The 25488-nt window shown below is 41.1% G+C and overlaps 2 protein-coding genes across 7 annotated transcripts in view; both read left to right on the forward strand.

Annotated features, from left to right (window-relative positions):
- Positions 1-10745, forward strand: part of mlxipl (MLX interacting protein like) — a 30648-nt gene extending 19903 nt beyond the window's left edge. For 2 of the 3 annotated variants that reach the window (XM_026182015.1, XM_026182016.1), the window contains exons 12-17: positions 4188-4303; positions 4457-4579; positions 4784-4911; positions 9314-9437; positions 10131-10260; positions 10365-10745. In XM_026182015.1, coding sequence (XP_026037800.1) covers positions 4188-4303; positions 4457-4579; positions 4784-4911; positions 9314-9437; positions 10131-10260; positions 10365-10513 — 770 coding nt within the window. In that variant the 3' untranslated portion in view covers positions 10514-10745. Of the gene's footprint in view, positions 1-4187; positions 4304-4456; positions 4580-4783; positions 4912-9313; positions 9438-10130; positions 10261-10364 lie in introns of those variants that run through there. The other variant, XM_026182017.1, reaches the window with a different exon arrangement.
- A 2213-nt stretch (positions 10746-12958) lies between these two features.
- Positions 12959-25488, forward strand: part of srrm3 (serine/arginine repetitive matrix 3) — a 138681-nt gene continuing 126151 nt past the window's right edge. For 2 of the 4 annotated variants that reach the window (XM_026180992.1, XM_026180995.1), the window contains exons 1-2: positions 12959-13188; positions 14754-14868. The gene's annotated coding sequence lies outside the window, so the exon portion shown is untranslated. The remainder of the gene's footprint in view (positions 13189-14753; positions 14869-25488) is intronic. The other 2 variants (XM_026180993.1, XM_026180994.1) reach the window with 2 other exon arrangements.

Genomic DNA, 25488 nt, shown 5'->3' on the forward strand with positions numbered 1-25488 from the left:
TAAAGCAGATGTCTCGTAAGCTGGAGAGGGAATGCCGTGTCAAAAATTTAGAGGATCATCATTTAGCCTGGAGAAATAGGTTACTGACAAAAAGTCAGAGCTCTTTTGAGCCAACCATCCCTTTAACATTAACTAGTAATGACTTCATGAACTTCTTCACAAAAAATATTTTTATCATTAGAGAAAAAATTACCAATAATCATCCCACAGATGTAATGTTATCTACAGCTACTCTTAGTAACATTGATGTTAAGTTAGACTCTTTTTCTCCAATTGATCTTTCTGAGTTAACTTCAATAATTACTTCCTCCAAACCATCAATGTGTCTTTTAGATCCCATTCGTACAAAACTGCTCAAAGTCCTGCCATTAATGAATTCTTCGATCTTAAATATGATCAACCTATCTCTAATAATCGGCTATGTACCACAGGCCTTCAAGGTGGCTGTAGTTAAACCTTTACTCAAAAAGCCATCTCTAGACCCAGCAGCTAATTATAGGCCAATCTCCAACCTTCCTTTCATGTCAAAAATCCTTGAAAGAGTAGTTGTCAAACAGCTAACAGGTCATCTGCAGAGGAATGGTTTATTTGAAGAGTTTCAGTCAGGTTTCAGAGCTCATCACAGCACAGAAACAGCTTTAGTGAAGGTTACAAATGATCTTATGGCCTCTGACAGTGGACTCATCTCTGTGCTTGTCCTGCTAGACGTTAGTGCAGCATTCGATACTGTTGACCATAATATCCTATTAGCGCGATTAGAACATGCTGTAGGTATTACAGGTACTGCACTGCAGTGGTTTGTATCATATCTATCTAATAGACTCCAATTTGTACATGTAAATGGAGAGTCCTCTTCACACACTAAGGTTAATTATGGAGTTCCACAGGGTTCAGTGCTAGGACCAATTCTGTTTACATTATACATGCTTCCCTTAGGCAGCATCATTAGAAGACATAGTATTTTTACATTTTCACTGCTATGCTGATGACACCTAACTCTATCTATCCATGAAGCCAGATAACACACACCAATTAGTTAAACTGCAGGAATGTCTTAAAGACATAAAGACCTGGATGGCCGCTAACGTTCTGCTTCTTAATTCAGATAAAACTGAGGTTATTGTACTCGGCCCTGGAAATCTTAGAAATATGGTATTTAACCAGATTCTTACTCTGGATGGCATTACCTTGGCCTCCAGCAACGCTGTGAGGAACGTTGGTGTGATTTTTGACCAGGATATGTCCTTCAACGCACATATTAAACAAATATGTAAGACTGTGTTCTTCCATTTGCGCAACATCTCTAAAATTAGAAATATCCTGTCTCAGAGTGACGCTGAAAAACTAGTTCATGCATTTATTACTTCCAGGCTGGACTACTGCAATTCATTATTATCAGGATGTCCAAAAAACTTGCTGAAAAGCCTTCAGTTAATCCAAAATGCTGCAGCAAGAGTACTGACAGGGACTAGAAAGAGAGAGCATATTTCTCCTGTTTTGGCTTCCCTTTATTGGCTTCCTGTTAAATCCAGAATTGAATTCAAAATCGGGCTCCTCACATACAAGGTCTTAAATAATCAGGCCCCATCTTATCTTAATGACCTTGTAGTACCATATCATCCTATTAGAGTACTTCGCTCTCGCTCTGCAGGCCTACTTGTTGTTCCTAGAGTATTTAAAAGTAGAATGGGAGGGAGAGCCTTCAGTTTTCAGGCCCCTCTTCTGTGGAACCAGCTTCCAGTTTGGATTCGGGAGACAGACACTATCTCTACTTTTAAGATTAGGCTTAAAACTTTCCTTTTTGCTAAAGCATATAGTTAGGGCTGGACCAGGTGACCCTGAATCCTTAGTTATTAGTTAACTAAGGATTAGTTAACTAATAACTAGTTATTCTGCAATAGACGTAGGCTGCCGGGGATTCCCATGATGCATTGAGTTTTTCCTTTTTAGTCACCTTTCTCACTCACTATGTGTTAATAGACATCTCTGCATTGAATCATATCTGTTATTAATTTCTGCCTCTCTTCCACAGCATGTCTTTTATCCTGTCTTCCTTCTCTCACCCCAACCGGTCGCAGCAGATGGCCGCCCCTCCCTGAGCCTGGTTTTGCCGGAGGTTTCTTCCTGTTAAAAGGGAGTTTTTCCTTCCCACTGTCGCCAAAGTGCTTGCTCATAGGGGGTCATATGATTGTTGGGTTTTTCTCTGTATCTATGAAGCTCCTTGAGGCGACTTTTGTTGTGATTTGGCGCTATATAAATAAAATTGAATTGAATTGAATTAAATTATGGGCCAATATTAAAGTAATGTTCATCAGCATAAAAGAAGTATGAAGACCTTGACTGTCTCTTGACTACTGGTACATTACATAATATCATCAAAAGAGTCTGAGAATGGAGAAATCTCTGTGTTTAAGGGGCAGCACTGATAATAAATACTGGATGCCTGTGATCTTCAGGCTCAGGCGGCACTGCATTAGAAACGTGAATGTAGTCAGGAACACTTCCTGAAACCTTAAAGCTCTGATGTGCAAAGAAGAAGCGGTATGTGAACAAGAAAGTGGTGTCATTTTAACATTGAATACACAAGCAGCTGTTAAAGAATGTTACTGTAAACATTAAAAGTCACAGAGCACAATCTGACTGCTTCAAAATATAAATATTTGTTGTGCTGTGACAGGAGCTGACAACTAACTAATAAGAGATTCACTTGCAGAAACTAATGAGCAGCTGATAAATGAGTTTATTCTTTTAGAACCAAAGTTATTTTGAAAATCAGTTTTCCTGCTTGAGCACTGCAGAGTAAATGTTATTTTAATTATTTATTAATCTGCAGCTCATGACCAAAAAGAGAAACTAAATCTAAATGGTCAATCTTAATTTGCAAAGTGTTGCTTTGTTATCAGTGTCACAGTCTGGCGAGGGCAGACTGTAGGTGTTGGCAAAAGGACCCAAACGCAACTCCATAAACTGAACGTGGCGTAGATTTAACAGAAAATAAGCCGTTTATTGAGGCCAGCAAAAGGGGAGTACAAACAGCAGGACACAGGTGAACACTAAACCATAGCCTAAACTGGGTGAACTAAAGCTAAACATGAAAAACCTTAAACGTGGTGAACTGACATAGAATGCTGACGTGAGGGTATGGATGAGCAGACGACCTGACAAATGACATGCAAAAACAGAGGACTTAAATACACACATGAGGTGATCAGGGGAAGTGGAGACACATGAGGAAACAGCTGACTAACATGAACCTAATGACAGGAGCAGTGAAGCTAAATACAAAGAACCAAGAACACACGACTCCTTCCAAAATAAAACAGGAAACATAATGAAACGCAGACATGACAACCAGAACTTGACAAGGTAAGACACAGACATGAAACACATGAAGAGCAGGGGAGACTTAACATGGATTGGAAACACGAGGGGGAATTAATAAGAACTAAAATCACCTAGGCATGGTAACAAATGAACTTAGAAAACCTGAAGGGCTTAACATAAACTATAAACATCAAAATGAACTAAAACTCAAAACACTGGGTCATAAGACCCAGGACCGTGACAATCAGACTTCTGTGGAGTCTCAAATCTAAACTCATCATTCAATAAAGAATGTTATTTTCAGCCATCCCAAGTCCGTTTACAGTGCACCCTCACTATTTAACAATTATATCTATTTATGGTTGATGGACATTTTGTCAGTTTTGGTGACCCAAATTTATTACACAGCCTATTCAAAAACCTATCATGATAAAAAGTATCATATAGTGTAACAGTGTATCAGTTTAATAGTTTTTGGCCTCTGCACAGTTGGGGGCTGGGCTGCTACAAGCCACTTAGCAACCCACCCCCAACCCAAGCTCCTCCTTTACCGCTCTCCTCACCTTCACCTTTCCTGTTATGAATATTGAGTGGCACATTGAATGCAAAGCCCCAGAGGAGAGCCATTATACCAAAGATAATAACTGCAGATAAAAATATCAATCTTCTTTTGAGCGTACTGGTCCTGACTAAAACTGTACTGCTGAAGCCTTAATTAAATGCCAGCATCCACAGCCACAACATGTCTAGCTGATTTAATGGATTAAAAACTCATTACTGCAGGGTTTGACGCACATAGGTGCATCTGATTTCCAACAAATATAATACATAAATGTCATGTATGTTATTTATTTTTTCTCTAGTTAATTTTCCAACACATCAAGGACAAACATCACCACCAAACCCTCTAGACAAAGCCTCCAACCCAGAGTCTCCACACTCAGGGTTCTCAGGATATGGAAAGCTAGAATCAAGTAAGGTAGGACGTCCTGGATATATTCTTTTTTATACATATAAATATAATCAAGTCCTTGTTAAGTGATGAGTGAGAACATAGGAGTCTTATTGTTATCTCAGTATGAGAATGTGTGTGAAGTGTGACAAATATATTTCTGAGCTCTGCTGTGCGCAGCAAACAGACACCAGGAGGATAACTCACATCTCAGCAGAGCAGAAGAGGCGTTTCAACATCAAACTGGGATTTGACACTTTACATAACCTCGTGACAACACTCAGCTCTCAGCCAAGCATAAAGGTACTGTGAAAACGTGTGCTGCTGCATTTTAGATGGATATGCTGAAAGTTGGAGGCAGATTGTAATATGTAACATGCAAATGCTAAGTCTTAGCATTAACAGTGCAACCAGATTTGAGCTTGTCGATTTAAATAATTATTTATAATGGTGAATAATTTTTGTATATGATTAATGTATGGTAATCCCTCTCTCTGCTGTGTGCAGATCAGCAAAGCCACCACACTGCAGAAGACCGCCGAGTACATCACTAAGATGCAGCAGGAGAGAGCTCAGCTGCATGAGGAAGCTCAGAAACTGAAAGAGGAGATTCAGCTCCTGAACACTGCCATCAAGTGAGACCTTTAGCTAAGCTCAACCTCTGCCTGTGCATATGTGAGCAGGCATGTAGGTGTATGCAGTGTTGGGAAGGTTACTTTTAAAATGTATTCCACTACAGATTACAAAATACATGCCCCAAAATGTATTTTGGGGCATGTATTCCGTTATGTTACTCAACGAGAGTAACGTATTCTGAGTACTTAGGAGTACTTAATATATTATCATGCTTTTTACAACTACATGAATATTGCTGTGTGATTTATTACTATCAGTGTTGGGGAGTAATGGAATACATGTACCGCTGTTACGTATTTAAAATACAAAATATGAGTAACTGTATTCCGTTACAGTTACCGTTTAAAAGGGTGGTATTCAGAATACAGTTAATTTATTCAAATAAATGGATTACACTGCGTTACTTTCCTGTTTCATATTGTAGCGGGTCAGGACTGTTTGGGTTTTGTTTGACAGCTACGTTCTGTTGTTCCAGGCGGCAGCGTTACGGTTGCCATGGTTACAGGGCGACGCTCTCTCTCTCTCTCTCTGCGGCTGTGTGTTTCCTGGGTGAGAGAGCACCTTTTCGTTGTTGTTGTTGTTGTGCTAAGCTAACAGGCAGAATGCTACAAGCATAGCTCTAAAGAATGTAGCATCATGGGGAGTGTAGTCCGTGTTGCAGGGAGAATGGACTGCCATACACGTTATGGGTCTGTGAGCGCGAGGAGGGAGAAAAAGGGGAGTGGAAAGGTACGAGTTGTCATCGAGGAAAAACGGGAGCTGGAAGCATGTAAATATAATAAGAACCACTTCAGTCAAGAAGAGTGCCTGACGAGCCCAGTTGTAAGTAAGCTATTAAGACTCGACTGTACACCGTGTTCGTGTTTTCCTCCGAAAACAATAAGTTCCGTTGGAGCAGTCTTTCAACGCCTCTCTCTGTCTCTTGCAAGAAAAGTTGACCCACACAACAAAGTAAAGCTATTTTTCGGCTACGAGCCGACAGGGACCCCGCCGTATTAGTCAGAGGTCCCTTTACTACAGTTCGGAGTCGCGGACCTTCAGTAATAGTAATAAATAACACAGCAATAGTAGTCAAAGGAGCTTGCAAAGAAAAGCGTCTGGACTTCTTTAAGTTGCTTGAAGACGTTTCACCTCTCATCCGAGAAGCTTCTTCAGTTCTAAGGTCAAATGGTGGAGAGTCCCAGATATAAACCTAGTGGGAGTATCCCCCCACAGAGGGACAAAAGGACCCCGTGATGATCCTCTAATCGCCTGAGCCAAGGTGTGAAACTGGGTGTGGGTCCCAATCAGCCAGAGTTTTGGGTGTGTTCATTGTGAAACCTGGCCCCACCTTATCACGTGAATTCCTGAGGTCAGATGGCCCAGGATGTGAGTGGGCGTTAAGGCGTCTGGGAAGGGATCTCAAAACTGGATTATAGATGGCAGAGAGTTGGTGTCGTAAACCCCCGCCTCTGTTCAAAGATGGTCGCTCACAGTGGACATAGATGGCTTCTTTCACTCCTCTTTCAAACCATCTGTCCTCTCTGTCCAAAATGTGAACATTGGCATCCTCGAAAGAGTGTCCTTTATCCTTAAGATGCAGATGGACTGCTGAGTCTTGTCCTGTGGAGGTGGCTCTTCTGTGTTGTGCCATGCGCTTGTGAAGTGGCTGTTTGGTCTCTCCAATGTAGAGGTCTGGGCATTCCTCGCTGCACTGTACAGCATACACCACATTGTTAACCAGTTTTTGTCTGAGCGTGTTGCTGGGTCTGAAATGCACCGGGATGTCATGCTTGGAGAAAACTCTCCTGTGTTTTTCTGATACACCGGCTACATAGGGGATAACAATGTTGTTGCGTCTGTCCTTCTTATCCTCCCTCGCTGGTGTCTGGTCTTCTTTTCTGTGCCTCTTTGCTGACTTTAAGAACGCCCATTTAGGATAGCCGCACGTTTTGAGTGCTTCCTTTACATGTGTGTGTTCCTTCTTTTTTCCTTCAGGCTTAGAGGGAACATGTTCTGCCCGGTGGTGTAGGGTCCTAATTACCCCAAGTTTGTGTTCCAAAGGGAGATGGGAGTCAAAGAGGAGGTACTCACACACACGGACCAGTACCTCCTCTTTGACTCCCATCACCCTTTCTGAGAACCTTCACAGACACACAGCAATAGTACATTCACGTTGTTGTAAAAAGCATGATAATATATTAAGTAATCCAAAGTATTCCGAATACGTTACTGTCATTGAGTAACGTAACGGAATACGTTACAGAATACATTTTGGGGCATGTATTCTGTATTCTGTAATGGAATACATTTTAAAAGTAACCTTCCCAACACTGATTACTATTACTGAAGGTTACTCGCCATACCAATTCCAATTAGATTTTTAAATCTTAATATAAAACGAGTAACAGTAGGGCGGACATTAGGTAAGGCTGCACTTTTTGCATATGTGAGCAGGCATATGCTCACATATGTGTAGAAAACTATTCCGCGCATATATAAAACAGGTCCGCGGCTCCGAAACATAGTAAAATGGTAAATGGTAAATGGCCTGCATTTGTATAGCGCTTTTCTAGTCCATAGGACCCCAAAGCGCTTTACACTACATTCAGTCATCCACCCATTCACACACACATTCACACACTGGCGATAGCAAGCTACATTGTAGCCACAGCTGCCCTGGGGCGCACTGACAGAGGCGAGGCTGCCGGACACAGGCGCCACCGGGCCCTCTGACCACCACCAGTAAAGGGACCTCTAGCTAATACGTCGGGTTCCGTGTCGGGCTCGTAACTGAAAACTAGCTTTACTTTGTTGTCTGGGTCAACTTTGCTAGCGAGAGACAGAGAGAGGCGTTGAAAGGCTGCTCCAATGGAACTTACTGTTTCGGAGTAAAACACGAACACAGTGTACTGTCGAGTCTTAATAGCTTACTTACAAGTGGGCTGGTCAGGCACTCTTTTGGTTGTAGTGGTTCTTATTATATTTACATGCTTCCATCTCCTGTTTCTGGTCAGTAACACCTCGTACTTTTCGACTCTCCTTTTTTTTCCCTCCCTCGCCAGACACATAACGTGTATGGCAGTCCATTCTCACTGCAGCACGGACTACACTGCCCATGAGCCTACATTCTTTAGGGCTATGCCTGTAAATATTTAGGGGCCACAAGTAAGGATGACATGGGCCGTGAGAATGAGACACAGGCATTAGAGCCTCTTAATCTGTGTTTTGTTTGGGTTTCCACTGGCCTGGAATTACCAAAAGTAGAGAGGGCATAGCCTTACATATAAAACAGGAAAAGACCACCATGTAATCCATTTATTTCAACAAAGAAACTGTATTCTAAATACCACCTTTTTAAACGGTAACTTTAACGGAATACAGTTACTCATATTTTGTATTTTAAATATGTTACGCTGGTACATGTATTCCGTTGTATTCCTTGTATTCCCAACACTGTTTGCGTATACTTTTAATGATTTCTTTGAGCTGTTCCTTTGCCAGGGTAGAAAGATTTCCCAGCATGCATGTTTAATAATTTCAAAAAGTTTGAATTTGTTCAGGATTTTCGCTGATCCACAAATAGTCAAATTATACATTCAGGCTCAAATATATACATACACTCACTTGTATCTTTTAAAAGGTCAAGGCCAAGGTATATTAACTTCTCATTAGTGATCATGATGGACTACAACTGGTAGTTTCCTCCTTCCTGTCCTTGCCAGCATATAAAAAAACTTATTTTACAGAACTCATTGGATTAACCAATACTCAGAACAATGGGTGTATCTAAAGTCAAAGCAACTCAAAATCAAAGGTGAACTGCAGGTTTACACAAGTTGGGAAAAGCTCTTGGAGTCATTAACAAACATTTGCAGATTCCAAGATCAGCACTTCAGACAACTGTATGTAATTCACAAGTTTCAGTATTCAGGTGTGTCACCACTGTTCTAATTTGTGGACTATGCTTTAAAACCCGGTGAGTGTGAGGAAACCAGTTTAAATGCATGCTACCGAGTCTGCCAAGAAGAGTGGTCAAATATATAGCCACAGTTATGCTAGATGGTTGTTAAGGGTTACCAAAGACATCTGGTCAAGGTGCAGCTTGCTAAGGGACATTTAATCAAATTGTTTAGGTTGTGTGTATATATTTCAGTCTGAATGTATAATTTGCCTATTTGTGGTTCAGAAAAACTTTTTTTTTTTTTTTTTTTGGTTGGTTTTTTTGTTTGTTTGGTATTTTTTGAAAGTCATTAAGGATGTATTCTGTAAATCATTAATCCCTGGAAAAAACTCAAAGAAATTATTAAAAAAAACAAAACAAATTGCCATGACATTGCAGTTTTCAACAATCCAATCTTACCCTGCTGACATGAAGATGCTCTGGACTGCTTTGTTGACTTGGTTTATTTCTTGGTGCAGTACGTGCCAGCAGCAGCTACCAGCCACCGGTGTCCCCATCACACGCCAGCGCTTTGACCACATGAGGGAGAAGTTCAGGGAGTATGTCCGCACACAGACTCTGCAAAACTGGAAGTTCTGGATCGTATCCTTATGCATGTAAATGTGTGAAATGTTCATTGGAACAAAAAAATGCCACAAACTTAAAAAAGGTTAGACAAAACAAATGACAGCAGTATAATTGGAGGCTGAGTAAATGTTCCACTCTATTCCTGTGGGAAATTCCTATATTTCACATTGTTTCAAAACACCATTGGTGAGAATCCAAATAATGTTCAATAAATACACTTTGGTACAGTACATTTCCAGGCCTGGGCTTGTTACACATTTCATATTTAACAATATAGCTGTAGTTTAACTTGTAGTTTAGTTTAGTGTGGTATATAGTTTAGAAAAAGCAAAGTTATTTTCAATTTGGGTGTCTCTTAGCTGATGAAGTCTGCCCACTTTTGCTTCATATGCTGCAGATGAAAATGAATGGTCTTTTGATAGTAGTAGTATTAATTAAACCATTAAAAACACTTTATTAATGCAGTGCTGTTCTCAGTGACATGTCCCTTTAGCACAGTAAAGGTGGGCACTGTGGTTTATTTTGTGTTTCATACACTCGCATGTCCACTTATTGTTGACATGTGTTATGAGATTTTTAAAGAATGTCTGACATATTTAAACTGTGGAAGCCAGTTGAAGCAAAAAAAAAATGCATATATTAAGCAAGATATAAAATAAAGCCAAGTTTATCCTTTTATCACTACATCTTTCCTCAACTTGGTGTCAGTTCAGTATCATCATGGAGCCGCTGTTTGAGTCATATAATGGAATGGTGTCAACTGCCAGTGTGGAGGACCTTTGTCGATCCACTCTGACCTGGATGGATCAGCACTGTTCACTGCCTGCTCTAAGACCCAGTGAGTCACATATACCTGCAAATCTCAACTGCCCACACTTACAGCCAGCATGATAGCAAGAATAGTTAACTTGTTTTTGTACTTTCCTCACATGTTCTCTTCAGTGGTTCTGAGTTCACTCCGTCTCTTGAGTACCACCACGGCCATCCTGACAGATCCCAGCCTACTGCCCGAGCAAGCCACACTCGCTGTCACCCAGGGTGACCCTGCTGCTGCCCTGGACCACTCCTTACAGCCTGCCCCTCGGCAGTAATATACACCCCATGTTACCTTTGAAGAACAGCGTGAACGGAAACCCTTCAGAAGGCAGAGGAGACCACATATTAGAGAGCAGCCTGTGGAATGATTAAAAAAACACTCGGCTCAGAGACTTTTAAAAATGCATCAGATTCTCAATAAAAACTCACTATCTGCAAAAAAAAAAAAAGTACTCCAGTATACCCAACAGTCATAGAAATGTTATCCATGTGTGTGTATATATATATATATATATATATATATATATATATATATATATATATATATATATATAGCTATAGCAGAGTATACTGACTGCCAGAGCTCTTAAAAACACTGACCTGTTAAAATGCTGAATAATAAATTATTCTCTGACCTGCTTGCCACACATGTAAGTGTGATAAGCATTGGCTCTTTCAATTATGCAGGTCAATTATAAATCATTCTCCTAATAAGCAAAAGAAACCTATTTTGGACCCGGGATGGTACAGAAATCCCTTTGGGGTTACAAGGTAAAAAATCGACAAGCTCAATCATGTGGAGCCTATGCACTGTGGTGACCCCTTGTGAATGATGGAGCAGTAGCTTTAATATCAATAAAATTGTCATTGGAGAGCCCTTGCAACTAATGTCATGTAACAGTTTCTACACTGTGCACATTGAAACATGGCCTGTAGTTTATTTTCTGCACTGGTATTAAGCTTTTCTTTATCCTTCTGGTTTGTCACATTGGGAAAATTGTGCCCCATTCAAATTACCTAAGGAAGATCAAGACCTTGAAATTAAAACATTCAAAGGGAATTCTCCCATCACCATTACAGCTTTCACACTGTGAAGTGTCAAGCAGCAGATGAGTCTGCTGTGAAGTTTTTCTTTTGGGAGATATGACTTCAAAATTAGAAAGTGAACTGGTCCGCTGTGGCATACAAGGCTTAGTATTAAATCCTTCAAGCAGAAATACTGTGGAATCATCCCTCTATGCAGTAGCGGTTTTTGATACGTGTCGCCCAAAAAATGCTCGTACTCATGCTGCCCCAACATCAGCCAGCGCATATTGGGAATGGCATAGGCACCGATCGGTTTTCTATTGCCCATTTGCTGGGAGTAAGGACGCCCTTCGTTTGCGAGGTGTGCCTGCTGCTTGCGGCACAGGGAGGAGAGGTCGGGGCGGCGGGGGATTCTCTGACTGGCTGGAACAGCATCTAATAACCAACTCGCAAAATAAAACAAAAATAAAAACAAAACAACAAACACGAAAACACCAGACATCATGATACAGACTTTTAATTTGCACCAATGTTTTTTCTAAATTCTATGCGCGAAAAGTGAGCGCAAGAGCCCTCGGTGCGCCTGCTCGCTGCTGAAGTCAAAGTAAACTTTATTGTCATATCCGCTATACAGTCCAGTATATATATATAGAGAGAGACGAGACGACGAGGCTCCAGTTACAGCAGTGCAAGTAAACAAACAATAAATATAAGAAGAGTAAGAAAATAAATATACACTTTAGGACCAGGGGTGAAGGGATCAATAACAATTTAAATTTTATAATTTACAGTTTGATTTGATTTAAAGTCTCACACACAACCCGTCGAAAGGGGAGGGGGGCCGGCTGCTTCCAAATAGAGCACATTTCATTCATAATGCTGTAAATCCAAGCCCATTACGTATTCATGATTTGAATCCTGGGTTGTGTGAAGTCCCAGAAATAAACCCTAGACAAAGTGAATCTGTGAACTAAGGTGTTGGTCTATTAGGTTATGTTGTGGCAATCCTCGGGTTGGGGGATTTGTGTTCATACTGGAGTGCAAAATTGAACTTTTCTTGTCCATCTTCCATTGGTTTTAAAGCCATCAGGTGCTCAGTTTAGAAAAAATAGAAAAGAAGAGGAGGAGAAACGAGCAAAAGATACAGGTAAGCAGATGTATCATTGGATAATGGCAGGTCATCCTGAAACAATCAGAATACTTTATTACTAAGGAAATTATGTGGATTACAGTTGCTCCAAAACGAAATGGTAAAAATAGTAACAGTAACAGACTAAACTCCAAACAATACATTATGTTACAGATTTAAATATTAATTAGTCAATGTCAATTGTTGATTTGCCCTGTTCTCATTGTATGACGAATTATGATGACTGTTTGCCGTTTGCATACAACACATACTCTCTCTCTCTTCATATGTGTGTGTGTGTGTGTTTCTCTGGTGAAATTCAGTATGGTTCTGACAGTTTTATGTTAATGTACAATGCTTAATATGTTTTATATGTATGTGTGTGTATGTGTGTTGGGGGGGGGGGGGGGGGGGGGGCCGCCAGAGGGAGTGTTCGCCCGGGGCGCCAAACAGGCTAGGACCGCCACTGCCTCTATGTGTCTCTCTCACTTACTCAGTGTGCTTGGCTCCATGCTGCAGTGGCTCCTCCGGATCCATAGAGGGCACTGTGCTGCAGGCAGGGTCTGACAAGCGCAGTGTAGGGGTTTTGTTCCCAGAGCTCCTTGGTGCGCTGTCCACTTCAGCACCACAAAGCCGAGCGGAGGCAGCGGGCTAGCTAACACGGGTGGGACTGAAGATACGGCTTAACATCAGCACCAGCGCCAACCCGAGTCCCAGATACAGAAAATACTGAAAATTAGCCAGCGATATTCGACAGAAACACCGACAGCAACGAGTCAAGCGACTACAAAAAAGGTAAGAGTTTTCGAAGAAGCTCAAATAAGATCAAGTTGGTGGATAATAACGGGCATCCCAGAAGAAAAACGCGCTCCCCTTCCCTTCCTGCTTCATAAATACTGCATGACCTTATTAAGGCTGTGTTTACGTTAGCTTCCAGTCCTGTTTGCACAGCATGTATTCGCCTTATTGCGAGTTTATTAGACACAAAGAGGGACACTTCAGTGGTATAAAGCTGTAGGGTGACCGTATGGGCAGCCTCTCCTCGCTTTGCAGATGGTGCTGTTTTATAACTCGTCGATTTCCGCCCGCTTGCTACCCTGTGACCAGCTGCTGTTTCCTTTTTATTCCCCTCTGTCCTGGCTGCGGGACATTTAATATCTCCGCTACCGTTTTGTGAACCAAGTGGCGTGTTATGTGGCTAAACCGCCTCCGGTGTACCGCTATTCATTTGCGGAATTAGCCAAGACTGACACAGCAGCAAATTCATCTGTCAAGCTCTGGTTGCATATGTGCATTTGGGTTAAAGGAAATATGTGTAAGCGTGTATAGTTTACTAGTGAATACTTAAAGCTTTCCTATGGGACACCTTATCAGTGATTGTGAATACTTTATGAAAGATATCTATCTATCTATCTATCTATCTATCTATCTATCTATCTATCTATCTATCTATCTATCTATCTATCTATCTATCTATCTATCTATCTATAGCACTGTAAAACTAACGTGTATTGCTGTGCTATATGTGTGCAAATGAACTGTGTGGTAGGAAAGACCTAGAGAAGAATCAGAGTTGAAGCAGATCCCATAGGGATTAGTGTTTGTTTTTTTTTTGTTTTTTTTATTAAAACAAACAAACATGTTTTTAAAGCATTTATATAATATAAAAGTCGGTATTGTGAATATCATCATACATTTTAATGTATGATGGCTTCATCACCTTTTCCAGGTGATGTCAAATCCCCCTGTGTAATGGAGCAAATGTCATAACGGTTCTTCTTCATAATAGTGATATATGTTTAAATATTACAGAGTGAATACAGCATAATATACGCTCACTGAAATCCCTTCTGTGATAGTCTGGTTACTGTTGTGGAATTTCCCCCTCCTGCTTCTTTAATCCATGAAATTGAAATGTTATAATGTGACACTGGAAATGAGCCAAAGACTTGGTGGTTCCAGCTTTAAATGGTTGTAAATTCTATATTTTACAACTGCTTGTCAGACAAAAGCATCTCTCTGAAGATGTCCCCTTGGGCTTTGGAAAAATGTCACAGACATCTTTCTGTGCTTGCTAAACCAAACAATTAAATAATTAAGGAATATGATCTAATGGCAAAAACCTACAATCCATCATACTGCTGCTTAATTATATTGCGATATGCAGCTCCTGGGCAAAACTCACAAATCCCTCTGCTCTCCGTGCCCACATAGCAAATCACTGTTTGCCTCAGTCCTTATGAAAACCCCATGAATCAGTAATCAGTGCTCTCTTCGTGATCGGGCAATAAGAAAAAGCCAGCAGGAGTCGAGTGAGTGACAGGACATTGGCGGTGCTGACCTGATACTCTGTTACATAGGACTTGGAGCGGCGCCTTGCTGGCCTGGCCAAACGAAAATACTGACTGAATCTCTGAAAGCAGGAGGCTTCCATTTTGCCACAGCGCTGCCATCGGTGAGATAGGCCCAGGTGAGGTAAGAGGCTGATAGAGGGATTAGCTAGTATTAGGATGTGGATGCTCATAGTGGTGTGAGAGAAATGTCACTCACTCCCACTCTATCTTCCCCTGCCGTCTCTCTCTCTGGCTCCTCTGGCTCCACAAAGCATCTGTCTCCTGCTTGCTCTGCATTCACATTGATCCTAGATGAGCAGTGATACCCCACCGCCATCGTCCCCACCTACCCTCTCTCCGCCAGCACCACAACCACTCTGCAGCATCTCAGTGGTTCTCCTCACTGTCCCTCATCGCCACATGCCGCTTCATGCCTCCCTGCACTCTCCTCTCATGGAGACACACACACACACACACACACACATGCCTGCTGCTGTCCTGATTCCTCCTCCTCTTTCTGCTCTCCTAATATACTTAGATTGAGTAAAAAGGAATACTATGTGAAGCAAACAGAAATAATATTAAAAGATTATGGGAAATACTGAACTATCCCAAGTATTTCATTTGTAATGACCATGAAGAATACAATATGGATGTTGTGGCAAATAGTCTCAATGAATTCTTTGTAACTGCTGGACCAAATTTAGCCAGAACAATCACTTATCCTGGGAAAGCACAGGAAAAATCGGACACACTGATTGATAGAAATCCATATTCTATGTTTCTCACAGCCGTTGATGAAAATGAAGTTTTTGAAATTGTCAAAAAATGTAAAAATCAGAAATCTTTGGATTGTAATGATATTGATATGATAGTGGTTAAAAGAGTCATTGAGGCTATTATAAAACCGTTTACATACATCTGTAATTTATCATTTCAAACTGGTCAATTTCCAGATAGAATGAAAATAGCAAAAGTTATACCTCTCTACAAATCTGGCAACAAACACTATTTCACAAACTACAGGCCTGTCTCTTTACTACCTCAATTCTCAAAAATTCTTGAAAAACTGTTTAAAAACCGACTGGAAAAATTTATAGATAAGCATAAACTACTCACCGAGAGTCAGTACGGATTCAGATCAAGCAGATCAACATCATTGGCACTATTAGATTCAATAGAATACATCACAAATTCCATAGACAAAAAGCAATATGTGGCTGGGTTATTCATAGACTTGACAAAGGTATTTGACACAATAGATCATGATATATTAATAAGAAAACTGTAACGTTATGGTGTCAGAGCGGTAGTTTTAGATTGGGTCCGGAGTTATTTAAGTGATAGGAAGCAGTTTGTGAAATTAAATGGTGGTTGCTCCTTATGTATGGACATTGCTTGTGGTGTACCCCAAGGGTCAGTTTTGGGTCCAAAATTCTTCAACTTGTACATTAACGACATCTGTAAAATGTCCAAAGTATTAAAAATGGTTCTCTTTGTGGATGATACAAACATTTTTTGCTCTGGTGATGATCTGCAGAGTTTTTGGGAGGATATGACTAATGAAATAAGTAAAGTGAAGTTCTGGCTTGATAAAAACAAATTATCATTAAATTTGAATAATTCAGTCAGTGAAAATAAATTTTTGGGGGTAATAATAGATGAAAAACTTAACTGGAGAGCTCACGTAAGATATATTCATTCCAAAGTATCATGAAGCATTGCAGTACTAAACAAGGCAAAACAGGTATTAGACAGGACATCACTTCATATTCTCTACTGTTCACTGGTTTCACCATACTTAAGCTATTATGCAGAGGTCTGGGGCAATAACTATAAAACCACATTACATTCACTTTTTACTCTTCAAAAAAAAAGCAATTCGAATCATCCACAATGCAGGTTATAGGGAATATACAAACTCACTATTTTTGCAGTCTGAAATATTGAAAATTGACGATCTAGTGAAATTCCAAACAGCACAAATTCTATTCAAAGCAAAAAATAAAGAACTGCCAGGTAATATTCAGAGTATGTTTTTTTTTTGAAAGAAGGAAGCTATAATTTAAGGCAGCGGTCCCCAACCCCCGGGCCTCGGACCGGTACCGGTCCGTGAGTCGTTTGGTACCAGGCCGCGAGAGTTGAGGCTCAGGTGTGAAATGTATAGTTTTCAGGGTTTTTATCGGTTTTCAGCGTTATTTTGTTATTGTAAATCATATATAAATCATATAAGGCTCACATGATTTACTCATGAAAGTGGCCACTTTCTCATTACTTTCATATATTTTTTTTAGTAAGTATACAAAACATACAAGTTTCATTGTATAATTTTTCAAGGGATCTTATATGTGTTTTCACTCTTGTATGCTTTTCATACAAGTTTCATATAAGACAGATAAAAACCTTATAAGATTTATATATATCTTTTCCATATGGGTTTCAACATGCAAATTAATCAGAACGGCAGCTATATTGAAATGTATTCATTTTTTTGTGTAGTATTTTTTTTCTCTCTCTTATTTTCTTTTCTAAATGTACCTGTATATTGTTTACATCAGGGGTGCTCACACTTTTTCCGCATGTGAGCTACTTATAAAATGACCAAGTCAAAATGATCTACCCACTACAAAAATCCAAAACATATACTTATTTATAAATATATTGAGGATTCTTTATATCTACATGCATAACCGCAATATCCAATATTTCACAACACAATTAACTATGTAAATTTTTTGTCATTACCTGAGTTTACTCTGATGACTTGCACTGAATTGAATCAGCCAGGGATGCATAGTCCGGACAGTAGCTGCTGACGGCCAGGTTTAAGAGAAAAAACCGAGAGCTAAAAATTGGAGTTAACTCGCTGACTAGCTTGTCAGTTTTACTACACTTCGCGCCGCTGTTTGCGCATGCGCAGCGACCTAAGCGTCAGAAAAAAATCTGATGTCATCTGACTGGCTTCCCTGTATCAATCAAGTGACGGGATGGATGATAGGCTGGCATCTATTTTTTTAATGCCATGCGATCTACCAATACTACGATCGACGTATTGAGCACCCCTGGTTTACATGTTTGAAAGAAATTACCAATCAATCAATCAATCAATCAATCAATCAATCAATCAATCAATCAATCAATCAATCAATCAATCAATCAATCAATCAATCAATCTCCCAAAGAGCCAAAACTCTGAGAGTAGAAACAGGGTAGGGTAAGTAGCATTGAAGCAAAACAACCAGACTTTGTCTCACGCAGTCATCTGATGATATTTATAAAGAGACTTAAAGCACAACTGGAGGCATGGCAAATAATTTTTAGTCAGAAGAAGCAGGAAAAATCAGCCCGATACATCACTCTCCGATTCTCCTTGAATCTGCTTATCCTACTTCAGTTGGCCGATAAGGGCCTGGCGGTGTGACTGCAGGTGGTAACGCTTAATGTTTTATTTAAAAGCCTTGTCAGGCTTAGTTACTGTCTTAAATCTGAATCCACTTATTTGTAGCTAAAGAGTTCACTTTCACTGCCTCACTATGTGGGCATGGTGAATGCTAAGACACCTCTTTAAAAAAAACTTCTGTTTTCTTCTGAGCACGTGAAGCTAGCTTACATAATCTGTAAAGTTGTGATGAAATGAGCGGGAGATCAAATGGTGGAAAAATTAGACCCCCCCACCATATCACCACTTATCACAAAGATATCATAGGCAGCTCATTACTCAGAAGAGGCTTAAATGGTGTAATTACATGACACCGCATTGGTTTTCATTCCATCACTATCTTCATTCACTGTGTATTGACCCTTCTCACTATTCTGGAGCTTTCCATTTTCCCCTTAGTGTGTTCATAATGACAAGCTGTAAAGATGCAACAGATGTGTGAACAAAGCAAATAAAGTGCTGGTAACAAATTGAATCCCTGCTATTATCCCTCTTTAGAGTAACTAAGACAATGCACAAATCTAACAAAAGTACCAGACAGCCATGGCTTGAAGTAAACGCTGCATAATTTGAGATGTAAAACTGGAAGGAAGAAGTTTTTGCCACACAGAAAATCTGCACGTGAATTTTGAATGGTTTAATTTTATTCTGATTACTTAATTAAAGTAGAGCAGCACAGTGCACAGCGCAGTGTGTAAAGCGCTTTGAGTGCTCAGATGAGTAGAAAAGCGCTATATAAGAACCAGTCCATTTACCACTTTTACTTAGAACGAGGCTAGTTGGTAAATTACTACTTGCAAAGAGGGGAGGTTTCGTATGGTGACCAGCATACACAAGCGGAATCCTTACATCAAGCAACAATGCTCACGTGGCCGCATGGATACTGTTTGAAGACAGGCTTGAAAAGCTGAAACCTTTTATTTGTGTAATGATTACAGAAACTCTATATGTGTGTCCATCAGCCTGTCTGTCCAACTGTGCTCCATAGTGATTAATCCAGTCCACTTTACATTTGCTATCAGTGGCTCCCCTTAACTGACTGCTGTTTGTGTGTGTAAAGGTGTGGAGCACAGACACACACACACACACACACACACACACACACACACACACACACACACACACACACACACACACACACACACACACACAAGGATTCCCAAACCTCTTAACCCAAAGTTTCACATTACATCCTAAATTGGTCCATTGTACTCATTGTATCAGTCTTGTTATACCCAAAAAGTGACGTTACCACAGCTCCATAGTGTTTATACCCACACAGGGCACAAGTATTGGCTACAGTATGATAGGTGTCACCAGGTAGATAGGTGCCTGCTTGAAATGGGGTAAGTCGATAGCGTGGGTTTTCAGGCAACTCACAATCTTACAGGTTGATACAGACAAAACAGTTTGTATGAAAAATAAATTATACATTTGACTTCTTCTTATGTTTGAAGAAGAATCTGATACGATAGCCAGTATACGCTACTCTGGCTGCAGTCCTTGAAAGGCTATCATCGACTTGATGCGGTGTGTTGTTGCCATCATGAAAGCCTGCAGTAGCCCACTGGTAAGCAGAATGCAATGCCTTCCTCACTTCTGTTAAGGTTACCTGAGATTAATTCTCCCTCGTAAGCAAATCCCCTCTCCCGCCCTCTGGCCTCGCAGCAGGGCCTATGCCACGGCGCTCAGGTTGACAAAATAGCATGCCGCTCTTCCCACGTTAAAAGCACATCCATTTTTAATCCTCCCCCTCTGAGTACACACACACCCAAACAGATACATTATCTCCCTGTCTGTGTGACTGATTCTTCCAGGAGTTTGCGTTTGATATTTTGTCTCTTTCTCTTTACAATGTTGCAGCAGAGCCCATGTACGATCATGTGCAGTTTGTTTTGTATATTTCCAATGCTACTCTCTATGGGAGATTGTATTATTTTTGTTCCATTCTGCTTCCTCTAAGGTAGCTCACACTGCATCCACAACAAATATTGGAGAAGGCTTGTGCAGATATAGAGTGTGACTCACACTGACAACAAAATCAGAATGGGAATCTCTTGTGTATTGCTGAAGATGCCGAGGTTAGGCTTACGGCATCAGTTTGCAGTTCTTTCTCTTGTAATGTTCTCTTAAAATCACAATTGACATTGAGACGTGATTAAGTTTTCCTTACAGTGGTTTGGATTCAAAATCAGTATGTCTGCAATGTAACTCCGGGTTTGAGGTCAGCCTCCCACTTGGAAGATCAAGAGAACACCTGCTTCATCTTCCTGATCAAAGAGAACTTAGCCCCAGATTCATCCTCATCAAGAAGCAAAAAAACACTGGATAAAATTTAGATCAAGGAGTAAAATCTGAATCTGAATAATTCAATCCAGGCTTCTTTTTTTCTGTGAAAATTGAGGGGGGGGGGGGGGGGGGGGGGTATTTCTAATGAACTTGGTCCCTTGCGGAGTGATAACTGCTGAATAAGAGAATGTTTTATTTATTAGTTTCCATCTGAAGTATTACTAATAAATTTAGAATTTAGAAATTAGCAGGATTATTATCCATAAGAATCAGTGGATTCTTTTGCACCAGATTTTGAGAGCTGGCATGTACATGTCAGCATTTGTGTGAGAGACACAGAGAGATGTGATAAAACAGGCACATGAAACTGGATTATTGAAGTCAATACGGTTGTGAAAAATTGCCACACTCTTTTCGATTCGGGCCCGTTTGAGGCTGTCACACGCTTACTGTTCAGAGGGCACTATGTGACTGCTTGTTAGCCATCTTTGGGCTCTCTGTGTGTGAACTCTGTGTGTGTGTGTGTGTGTGTGTGTGTGTGTGTGTGTGTGTGTGTGTGTGTGTGTGTGTGTGTGTGTCCCCTAGGGATCCCCTTCCTCTATTCCACTGACTTCAGAGCTGCTTTGAAGTTCCTTCTCAGAGGAGAGGTGAAGGGGAGAGAAGTGAGGGGGGAGAGCCTGACACAAAAGATGGGCACTGGGATGGGAGAGTAGTTAAAAATGCTTAATTTTTATTTCTGCACTCGCTCTGCTCGTCGCTGAGCCCTTTATTCCTTTCGTAATTTGAGAATGATGTCATTGTCCACATGGCGCTCTTTGTATGACAAACTAGAACTGTGTTGCAGAGGCGAGTGCAAAACCAGAACTCAGTTAGAAAGCGAGTAAAGCCAGGGGAGCACTGTGTTAGGAATTTACAGCATATTAGGGTGGTCATGTAGCTGCACTCAGTCAGCCGATGAATAATGGAGGGGATCAGTGTCTAGTTCCGTCAGGTGATCCTGGTGTATTTTTCAGGAGCACTGTATGTGTTTATGTGTGTGTTTGTGTGTGTGGGTGGGGGTGATGGTGAGAAGAATGGAAAGAGGCGCAGTGAGAGCAGCTGCTGCTCTCCCAGCACACCCTCCACACAAAACCATCTGCCATGCTGACTCCAGAGAACACACACACACACACACGCACACACGCACACACACACACACACACACACACACACATACACCAAACCTTCTTATTGTCTTCACTAAACACAAACTACACATACAAAGAAAAGTACACTCTATTATTTTATTATTGTAGATCAGATTCATTTCAGATTCTTTTTATTATGATTTTTTTTACTATTACTATTTTACAAACTCACTATTTCTTGCACAGCGTATGCATAGTGTAGATGACAAAGAAAGATTTCCTAGTTATCCTCCGATGCGTGAAAAATATTGACTGAACTTTGAACATGTAAATTAGCACACCAAAGCTACACCTCAGCTATTTAGCTCTGCTACATGTCACCCAATTCAAAACACACACACATACTGTAAATATGCTGTTGATGATGATGCTTTACTGCACACAGCCCATGCAGTGACAGCATGTAATTGTTTGTATTTCTTAGTGTTCCTTAGCAGGCTCACTAAACCCAACCTCTGTGATAGATAATGTAGATAACACATAAGTGCGAGTGGGAGAAATTATCCTCTCAGCAGCCCATCCAGTGCTGTCATAATCCTGAGTGGGTAAATCGGTGGAGAGGATCGGGCAAAGATAAGATGATGACTCAGGGAGAAGCCATCACTTGAGGAAATGAGACAGAGCCTCAATAATGGCTCGTTTGGCAAATTGCTAACCTCTGTGTCTCACCCATTAAAAATCAGTATTTACAAGGGTAAACTAATAAACCCCCCACTAGACCCAGCTTGTGGTTCATATAGTTTATTTACATAATATTGTATCCTGGTAATAATTATTTGCATCGTGTACAGGCCTTTTTAATAAACACGAGTTTAATTGCTCTGGAGAAACAGCATTATGAGCGTGTGCAATGAGTGACAGTGGTTTACTGTGAGTGAAAGCAGCAGACCGCAGCGGATAACAAAATGTCATCAGCACTGAGCTGCACAGCGTGGCAGACTTCCATTTATTTACCCCAGAGAGACAAGAAAAAGGCCAAGGACATGGAGGAATAAAAGCAGGAAAAGGTGATGCTGCGAGCAAAAACTGTACTGAAAAGATGAATGCAGGCTCTGACCTTTCCTATCTTTTCGTTCAGAGCATACTGGGAATTCATATTGATGCTGCTTGCTGCAGTCACCGTGCTGCTTTCGCTATTTAGAGCAGGTCACACCTAAAAAAACTGTGTTTCCTTTATCCTTGGCTTATAGCTGGTGTACACTGTTAGAAGTGAATAGTAGATTGACCTCAGTGTAAAATGAGCCCCAGCTCAGTTTAGAGCTGGTCATAGTGGTGTGTGTTCACTGCATATTCACTGCAGCTCATAAGAATACTCGTCTATATAGCTGTAATGGGGGAGGGGTGAATCACTCTTTGATTATGTGAAACTGTGTGTATGTGTCTAAGGTAAGACTAAAACTAAGTAACTTTTTTTAGAAATCAATCCTGTTTCTCCCTCCAAGTGAGAAAACACTTGCACCTGCACCCGCACCTGCGCACTACCTAAAGAGGTTGGATACTGTCTACCATTGTGCTTTACATTTTATTACTAGCTATGGAAATCATGAACATCATTGTTCTTTGTATGCTGCTGGTAAATGTCCATCTTTGTATATATGCAGACTTTCCCATTGGTTGGTCTTTATCTATAAATCTCTCCTTGGGCTGGTTCCCTCTTATTTATGTGTTTATATGTGTAAAAACCACAACCAATACATTCTCACAATATCATACAAATGATTGTCCCAAAAATCAGAACAGAATTAGGGAAAAAGGCTTTTAAATATGCTGTCCCTGCTTCCTGCAGAACTGAAATGATCAGAATTGGTTACCATGGGGGAGTTTAAGTCCATCTTAAAGGAACAAGAGAATAACTCTTTTACTCAGTGTGATTGTTTTCAATGTCGCTCTCAATTGATCTGTTATTGTATAGTTTTCACATGTTTGTACGGGATATTGTATTTGTTTTAAATGTTATGTACTTATGTGGTACATGTATTTTGACTTTTGTTGCCATGATGCCAGGTCTCTCTTGGGAATTAGATTTTATTTTTTTTTGTGTCCCTTTTGGATCTTTAGCCATCAGAATTGTTGTCTTAAGGCCAAGAAAGATGCCAAGCGGATTTATTTTACCAAGTGGATCATCATGGCCTTGCCATATTGGTCCATTTGATTGACCTTTATTATAATTATGAATTTATTTTATTTTCGGTTGCTACAAACGGGACAGACATGACTGGGGGATAGGACAGGGAGAAAGAATGAAAGAAAGAGGGAGAGAAAGAAAACCAAAGGGGAGAAGAGACGGTGAGAAAGGGGGGAAGAAAGAAAAAAAAACAAACAAAACACCTGAATCACCTGTATGGAGAAAAAAAAACAGAAGAGAAAGCAAACAACAAAGAGCAACATAATAAAAAAACAGCACCATCACAATAAACTAGCTAGCAGTAGATAACAGTAGATACTAAATATTAAACGATATTGTGCAGCACGCAAGATAGACAGCGCACAATGTGCTTTGAGGCAGCAGCCAAGAAGGTGTAGTCCGCGTCTGTGAACACCTGTGTGCATACCTGTGTTGATCAGCATGCTTGTATTCCAAAGGTTTCTCCATGTAACGATCTGCTAGGGAGTGTGGGGAGCCATAGCCCCGTCCACCAGGGTATGAAGCAGGTATGGAGGAGATCCAGGCCCCAGATATCCAGAGGCCCCAGAGTACAAGGACCCAAGGAGGACCACCAAAGGGGGGGGGGGGGGGGGGGGGACCGTGCCACCCTCCTGGGAAGAGCTGAGTAGAGCCCCAAACAGAGGTCACCCCGCAGTTACGGAGCAGAGGCCAGAGGGGGTTGCAGTGGCGTGCCCGCGGGCTCTGCCGGCAGCCAGCTGTGCCAGAGAGGACCGAGCTTCAGGCCCAGAGGCCAGAGGGCATCCCACCCCCCCGGAAGGAGCCCAGCCGGGCCACAGGCGCCCAGCCCCGCCAATCGGCCACCAGGAGTGAGCCGGTACATACATGAGCGCCCAGCCCCAGACGACAAGGACCACCAACACACCAACGTCTGAGGGCATCAGCCACCGGCAGGGAGTGTGGTGAGGGGAGATAGGCCTCCGTACTTTAGAGGGCCTGAGAGGTTGAGTCTAAGACCCAACCTGACATATAGACACAGACGAACAGGCACACGCGGACACAAACGTGCATTCCCAATCCATATGCACAACCAAATACTCGGCACTCACCCAACGTGTAGACTAGGGCTGCCACGATTAGTCGAATAGTCACGATTACGTCGACTATCAAAATCGTCGACGACTGATTTAATAGTCGACGCGTCGTTTGAAGCTTTGTAAGATCACAAAAGACGCAGGAATAAGTAGTAGGATTTAAGAGTGTAATAACGGACTGAAACAGAAGATGGCAGCACTGCATGTACAAGGATACCAGCTGCCGTTAAACCCCGAAGAAGAAGAAGCTGTGTCCCAGAATTCATAGCGCAGCCCAGCTCAGATTCCAACAATGGCGGCAGCTAGTTAGTTTTAATATTACTCTTATTATTCTTTCTGGGTCACAAAATAAAAGTTTAACATATTTTCAGGCGAGAATGTAGCTGTGTAAACCTCAAATATCTGCTCAGTTTATCAAGACACCACATACTTTCAAAAGTGCTCCAATGTTTTCGGAGACGTCTGTTACCCACTAGCTCGATAGCTAGCCGGGGGCTAGGCTCACTAGAGCCGTGAGAACACCGGACTCCGGCAAATCGTTTTCAAACCCACCGCCGTCTTTTGCTACTCAGGTTAAACATGATATATAAGTCACTTAGATAACTTAAAATTTTATTGTTTGGCTTTTTTTTTTAGTATTTTATTTGTT

Source organism: Astatotilapia calliptera, chromosome 10 (assembly GCF_900246225.1).
Source record: "Astatotilapia calliptera chromosome 10, fAstCal1.2, whole genome shotgun sequence".
NCBI classification, from domain to species: domain Eukaryota; kingdom Metazoa; phylum Chordata; class Actinopteri; order Cichliformes; family Cichlidae; genus Astatotilapia; species Astatotilapia calliptera.